This window comes from Morone saxatilis, unplaced genomic scaffold (genome assembly GCF_004916995.1).
Source record: "Morone saxatilis isolate NCDOM2014 unplaced genomic scaffold, NCSU_SB_2.0 Contig0, whole genome shotgun sequence".
In the NCBI taxonomy this organism is placed as follows: Eukaryota; Metazoa; Chordata; class Actinopteri; family Moronidae; genus Morone; species Morone saxatilis.
The window spans coordinates 5974146-5981774 of record NW_023339650.1 but is presented as its reverse complement, the minus strand read 5'-3'; the positions used below and the strand labels follow the sequence as shown (position 1 = coordinate 5981774).

The 7629-nt window shown below is 38.3% G+C and overlaps 1 protein-coding gene across 1 annotated transcript in view; it reads left to right on the top strand.

The window, feature by feature from the left end:
* The window catches only part of olfm3a (olfactomedin 3a), a 19968-nt gene extending 12686 nt beyond the window's left edge, over window positions 1-7282 (top strand). The window contains exons 2-6 of the mRNA XM_035653165.1: window positions 2148-2291; window positions 2694-2849; window positions 4345-4564; window positions 5580-5686; window positions 6023-7282. Of these exons, the coding sequence (XP_035509058.1) occupies window positions 2148-2291; window positions 2694-2849; window positions 4345-4564; window positions 5580-5686; window positions 6023-6700 (1305 nt within the window). The 3' untranslated portion in view covers window positions 6701-7282. The remainder of the gene's footprint in view (window positions 1-2147; window positions 2292-2693; window positions 2850-4344; window positions 4565-5579; window positions 5687-6022) is intronic.
* The last annotated feature ends 347 nt before the right edge of the window (window positions 7283-7629 follow it).

The window sequence follows — 7629 nt, the reverse complement described above, 5'->3', positions numbered from 1 at the left end:
TATAGTGGATGACAAGGTTTACCAGCAGAGTCCTTGGTAGCAAAATGCATGAATATTTATATAAATACAAAAGCATCTTCAGGCTTCTTTGTCTGTTTTTTGGTTGATTGAAGTGTCAGCTAAATCTCTCTAATGTAAGAGAGTGCATGGCCACAGGTTCTATGAATAATTGAGAAAAAGTGCTTAAAGTTACTCAAAGTTCCTGTTTACTCCTCAGAGTTCTACAAACACTTTATTTTCTACCCTGATAATTTAGTCCGACCCATGTGGTTAAGAAAAATAATGTGCTCCAAACAGGGTAATTGACTAAACCCAGCGACTGTCCAATCAGGGCTTAGCAACCGTAACTAGGCACGGCATGCCTGCCAAGCTTAGGATTTCTCTACAAGCTGAAGTGGTGTGTGCACAGGGATTTATTAAGTGAAATACTATAAAGAGTTTGGAGGGTACTGTCTGTGTTTTACTCTTTCCAAAACCAAAAACACAAGACCAATAGTCTGAGGAGGTCTTTGTGTCTAACATATGCTGCAGTTTGGCTTACTAGGTGGTAACCCACCGTTAACATTACTTCCAAGCCCAAGGAACATTTCATACTCTTTGGGATTACAAGTTATATTAAAAATAAGCTTGGTAGATGACAACACATTCACTAGTCCAAGCTGTGACTACAACCTATAAAGCATAACAAATCTCTGCTTGCTTGCCCAAGTAAACTGAACATCTAATCAGGATTTTACTGGAATAAGGTCCAATCTTAAATTTTTCTTATACTTATAATACTAGGGTGTACAAGCTTTACAATGCAATAAAAGAACAATGCTGTTTCTTTATTTCCATGTCTTCTACACAAATCATCAGCTGGTGAGGATGCTGACTTTTTGAGCATGATATAATTTTTCAGTGCATATTTATGACAGGGTTTACGGGGTTATTAGCTACAGTTGGCATTTTAAAGTTAGCTAGCTAGAGTGGATAAAATCTATTTGTTTCAGTGGTCAAAACTCAGTAGTTGCTTGGCTATAAATGGGAAGCCTGCTTTTGTCTACCGCTGTTAACCTATTCTTTAAATTCCCCCCAAAATTTAGTATCTGCTCCCATTATCACTGTAAACTGCATATGTGACATGGGAGAATGAAAAGCTTGCCATTCTTACCAACAATAACTAAACTGGGTGGGGCTAAGGACAGTTATCCTGTTGCATGATTTTTGAGATTTGTTAATTATACTTTACATTGTCATGCCAGAGAGAATAACTGTGATTTACAATAATGAATGAATGAATTCATATATGGGAGTGAGGTACTGTCTGGATCCACGAGATGTTTTATATCTAAAGATAACATCTTTAATTTCTAATATGGATAAAGACTTTGACACAAGACAATTGTCGATCCTTTCTAACACAGACAGAAGATTTCCCCTAAAAGATGTAATGCTGCTTTAACAAGTACAGTAGCTATCACCTGTTATAAATCTGCAAACTGAGGAGCAGATAGCCTCCAGGCATTTCAGACTGAAGGCAGCCACATGCCTATAAATATGTCCATAATCTGTAAGAGAAGGCTTGACTCTTCTCCCCTCTTCCTAAAAAAGTCTTCTTTCAGTTAGGTTTCCTCTCAACTTTTTGTTAAATTTATTAATATGTGCTTCTAAGGAGATTTTGCGGGAATCCAGACGCCCAAATGGTTGTTATAAGGGGATTATCTCAGTAAGTAATATCATGTACTAGTCTGGGGATGGGAGGCTAATTAGTGTGTTTAGTCATAGTGAAAAGCATGCTGTTCAGATCAGTGTTCAGTTAAAAAATATCTAAAATAAAAAGGACATTTTGCATACTTTCAGTATTCACTTCAGAATTTGCATCACAGATAAACAGTCATCCAATTTATGAACCAGTTATTATTATTATATTATTAAAGCTGAAATTGTTCATGGTCATTGTTTGATGCAAGGTGTGTACTTGCTGCACTCTTATCACAGTAGTTTTCTGCCTGGATTTTTTCAACGTGGACACATCTGTTGCAACATGTCTTTGTTGCTATGTTTACAATTACTTGAGGTTAACAGTTTTCCAAAGAGAACCAGTGACACATAAATATGAAATCATTGACCTTAGATTGTATATGTATTTGTCTGTGTACTTGCAGACTATCGGCCCAAAGGAGGGCTGGCAGGTGTACAGCTCGGCTCAGGATGCTGATGGGCGCTGTATCTGCACAGTGGTGGCACCTGAACAGAGCCTCTGCTCCAGAGATGCCAAAAGCAGACAGCTCCGCCAGCTTCTAGAGAAGGTAAGCACATGTAATAAGGGAATATTTACCACCAAGTGCAGCATGCACACACAAGCACACACACTCGTTGTTAAAGATGGGAATGACAAAGGAACACATCTGTACAAGCTTTATTTTCCTTTTGAAGAGTGTAGTACTCCTAATACTAGATGTTTTATCATCTGTGTTTAACACTGGTACACTGCTGCTAGGCTTTGCCACGTTTGCTCTTTTTCAACAATAGCTTGTCACACATTCAGGTACACACACAGGCTCACCAGAGAAAACCCATCAAAGTGCCTTTCAATTAGTTGCAGTGAAAAGAAAGGAGAGAAGGCATCATCTATTCACTTGTCGAGTTAACTATATTATACTATGCTATGCTATTAAATGTTAGATTTATTAAGGCTTGTTTTATTCTAGGTGCAGAACATGTCTCAGTCCATCGAGGTGCTGAACCTGCGAACTCAGAGGGATTTCCAATATGTCATGAAGATGGAGAATCAGATGAAGGGCCTGAGGACCAAGTTCAGACAGATTGAGGATGACAGGAAATCCATCATGGCCAGAAACTTCCAGGTTTTGTACAGCCTTGTTTAATCATAGGCTGGTTTAATCAAATTCAATTCAAGTTCAATGGATCTTTTCTATTAAGTTTGTTGTATATTTACCTGAAATGCTTTTATGCAACATTGATTTCACAAATGCCATTTACACCATAAACATGCTTTCAAGTGTAATTCAACAAAAAAAGGCCTTTTTTACAGAACGAAAAAAGAGGAGAGTGACTGGCCTGGGTCAGAACACAGGAAATTCCATTTTATTTAACTAAGATACCTTGCAAGTAAATAAAAATAAGTCAGTCAGCTTCACAAAGATACTGTGTTAGTGGTAGTTCCTTACTGATTAGAAAGGGGAAAGCATCTATCGTTAGAGACTTACAGGAATAATATGACATTTACATGTATGTCTGTATGGTAAATATAAGGTCACAGCTAGCAGCTGGTTGGTTTAACTCAGCATAAAGACTGGAAACAGGGAAAACAGCTCATTCTGAAGGAGACTTTCTTAAGTTTGGTAGTCATGAGGTTGCAACCCGTGGAGACTTCAGTCAGTTATGGGCTAAAAAATTGTATAGCTGATAACAAGCCCCTTAAACCAAATCTTGTTGCACACCACTCTTATCACAGCCACATCCAACTGGCAAATAGATTTCTTGCCCTTTATTTGGAGTAAGTTGAGAAAAGCCAGAATAAGAGCTGAGGAGCCAGTTTAAATTCCTTTTCAGTAGGCAGACCTTTTGTGTGTACATAAAAATAAAGAATATATACACTACAAAATATTCAGAAGCTATGTAATTCAGAAAGCGCTTACATCTTTGGTTCTTTCAAAGGCTGTTTTGCTGCTGCAGTTGCCCAGTGTGGATTGCACTAGACAGCTGGTATGGGAGTAGGAATATATCTGGTGTGGCAAGTTGCAAGACACTGAATGAGTTAGAAAAATAACTGTGGGGAACAACCACTAGCATGACAAGAACATCAGAAATAAATAGTATACATTACACTAACTAACTAACATAACATTACATGTGTTTGAGGAAATTGTTACTTTAAACGTTTTAGTTGACCTGGTAAATACATACAGGATAAATATATAGTTTGTCACAAGCTGAAAGGGTTTTAAAATACATGGATGAATGAATCAATGAATGAATGGTTCATTGCTTCATGATTGGCTAATAGTTCCATTAGGTGCCTCATGCAGCACATACAATATAAGGTCAGTCTGCTTTCTCATGGAGAATAATACTAGCCACTTACTGTCACTTGCATATGCTGACATATTAACATGGAGCACTCGGATACGTGTATAATTCCTTATCAGTTACCAGTGGTCCAGTCGCAGGCACGTAGGCGTATTCAAATACTTAACATGTACTGAAGCGGGTCAAGAAGCGGGTCTTGCTCTTCAGTCAAACAAACTGTAATTTTGTTTGTCCCTGAGCACCACACCTATCCAAATTCTTCCACCTCTCTGTTTTCCATTTCGGCTGCTGTCACTGTCACTTCTGCAGGAGCTTAAGGACAAGATGGACGAACTGAAGCCGTTGATCCCTGTGCTGGAGCAGTACAAGATGGATGCTGCACTCATCTCCCAGTTCAAAGAGGAAATCAGGAACCTGTCGGCAGTGCTGACAGGAATCCAGGAGGAGCTTGGGGCCTATGACTATGATGAGCTCTATCAGCGAGTTCTGCGACTGGACAGCCGGCTCCGCAGCTGTATGGGCAAACTAAGTAAGTGGTTAATGCATGTGCAAATGTGCAGTGTTTTCTACTGCCTTGTTAGAGAGAGCACTGGCAATGGTATTAGTGAATACATAGTACTAGCACAAGTGGCATTTCAATAGTATTTGCATGATGTCATGAATTGTAAGGGCCGAAGAAAATAATTACATGTGAAGATAGATTACAAAAAAAATAATTAAGTAAAAAATGACTTCATTGTGGTATTGGAGTGTAGATCTGTCTGTCAGTGTGATCTGTGTCTATTAAAATACACCTATATAAGGCAGCTTTTTTGTCTTGCCCTTACATCCCACACCAAAATGTATTTCCTTTAAAAAACCTCGAACTCATGCCAGTGAAGAACAGAAGCAATTTGTTTCTGTTCTTCTTCGAGCATCTGAAAGTTACATAATACCTTATTGCCTCATAATGGGCAGAAAAAAGGGCTGTTTGTGGACTTAATATCTACAACCACAGCACTCATGAATTCTACAGGGAAGTCGTTAGGCTACTCATTAGTCCACTGACCATTTATTAAATGTGTTTCCTATACATTTTCTTTACCATGGCTAAAAATGTAGAAAAAACACTAATACTAGAGTTTTAATGGATGCTAAAGATGGTGAAACTAGGTGCAACTCACATTAGATACACTGCTGCTGCATTGCATTTTAATCCTATTGTAATTAAAGACTAACTGTTGTTTGTTAACTGTGCTCAAACCAAAATAATTAGATAGTAACTAAGGATTTTAGCGATACATGATGTTTGTATATACGTAGTCTTTAGGTGCATTAAAGGAAATAATATGGGTTAGGCATGAGAAAGCTGAGTTTCCTTTAGCTACAAATAGCAGTCGCACCATTATGTTTCAAGTTAAATAAAGCAGCTCACTGCCAGTGCTATCTTTGTATGCACAGAGGGCACACTCTCTGGTGGCACAGGCATGAAATTGGCTTGAGAAATCTAGTTAGAGACAAAAACCACCACAGCACATCTTATCACTGCATTTCTTTATTAACAGCGTGTGGGAAATTAATGAAAATCACTGGACCTGTTACAATAAAGACATCTGGAACTCGGTTTGGGGCATGGATGACTGATCCTCTAGCATCGACCAGAAACAACAGGGTGAGTTATGAAAGCCGGGGAGTGTTTTCCAAGGGCTGTTTACAGTACAATATTTGTACTGTGTTTTCAGAGTAGACAGAATATCACAACAGCTGAACATAGACTAACTGTTACCATGAAGTAGGTTTTAATTTTAGCTATGCTAATGTGAAGTAGCAATGTTTCTAGAGGTCAGATCTATGAACCATATTGTTTTTTATAGAATCATATGAATGATTTAAAGAATATAATTTTTAAAAGAGGTTAGAAAAAGTTTATTTTTGGTTTTTGGGATGTTTATCTGGCTTCGTCAGAGGTGTTTCTAATTACCCATTCTCTCCTTCCTCTCTGATGTAGGTCTGGTATATGGACAGTTACACCAACAGCAAGATTGTACGTGAGTACAAGACAATGGAAGACTTCGTAGCAGGAGTGGTTTCCCGAACCTACAGCCTCCCATTTAAATGGGAGGGAACCAATCACATTGTCTACAATGGATCTCTTTACTACAACAAGTACCAGAGCAACATTATTGTCAAGTACAGCTTTGAGACAGGAAGTGTGCTGGCCCAGCGAGCTTTGGAGTTCGCCGGTTTCCACAACATGTACCCATATACATGGGGGGGATACTCCGACATTGATGTCATGGCTGACGAACTGGGAATGTGGGTTGTGTACGCAACCAATCAAAATGCTGGAAATGTGGTCATCTCCCAGATCGACCCTGACACCCTGCAGGTCCTGAAGACTTGGAACACCGAATATTCCAAAAGGAATGCGGGTGAATCGTTCATGATCTGTGGGACGCTCTATATCACTAACTCTCACCTGTCAGGAGCAAAGGTTTACTACGCTTTCTCTACGAAGACCTCAACTTACGAATACATAGACATTCCTTTCCACAACCAGTATTTTCACATCTCCATGCTTGACTACAACGCCAGAGAGAGGGCACTGTATGCCTGGAATAATGGACATCAGGTAATATTTAATGTCACCCTATTCCATGTCATAAAAACTGATGATGACTCTTAAACATTTTCCAGTCACAACTAAAGCACCATCATTTGTGATACAAGGATCTCCTGAGTAACCATGTTTAATCTAAAATGGACCATGGTATCTTTACTTGCCACTACTTGAACTTTTCTGACTTGTGGCTCTGGATTCTTGGCTGAGCTGAGCATGGACACCAATGACTTGATACCTTATTGAAAAACATGTTATACAGTTTTTACACTTTTCCTTTGCTGCTGATCAGACTGGTTTGCCTTATTTGCTGTGTGTCAGGTCTGCTAGCTGAAGACTTTTGATAGCTTTTGCATGGATGTCTACATTTTGTCTGCAGTGATTTCTTATAATGTAGCTGTGTTTTTGTTGCAAATCTGTTTTGCTTACAGTGTTTGCATTTTTGTCTATTTAAAAGTCTATTTAAAAGTATTTAAACCCTAAAGGCAACCTCTCCTGCATATTTGCTACCATGTATGTAAAGCTATCTGATTATAATATATAGTAGCCATTCTTTTAAAGATGGGCCTGTAAAATATTGCTGTTAAGTATGTCTCTGTGGAAGAAGAACATTTGTATTTTTTATAAAAACAAAACCATAGAAGAATATCTGTGCATTTTCATTGAAATTAAAATATTGTACATTTCATTAAAATGGTTTTGGCTGGTAAAATTGATATTTGCCATAATCTAGCCAAACAATCAGCTCTATGATTCTCGCAGACGCCGGTTCAATCAAAGAAATAAACAGAAGGCATGTCCACAATTCATGCACAGTATCAACGGGGTATATGCTTAATAAAAGTCCCATTCTTTTTATTTATTAAAATAAATCCGAAGATAAATAAATATTGCTAACTGATGATGATAATGGTGATGGCAGCACTGTATCTCTCAGAGAGGAAAGGATTTTCTTTCACTCAACGTGAGACTTTTTGATGGCTGGAGAGTCATCC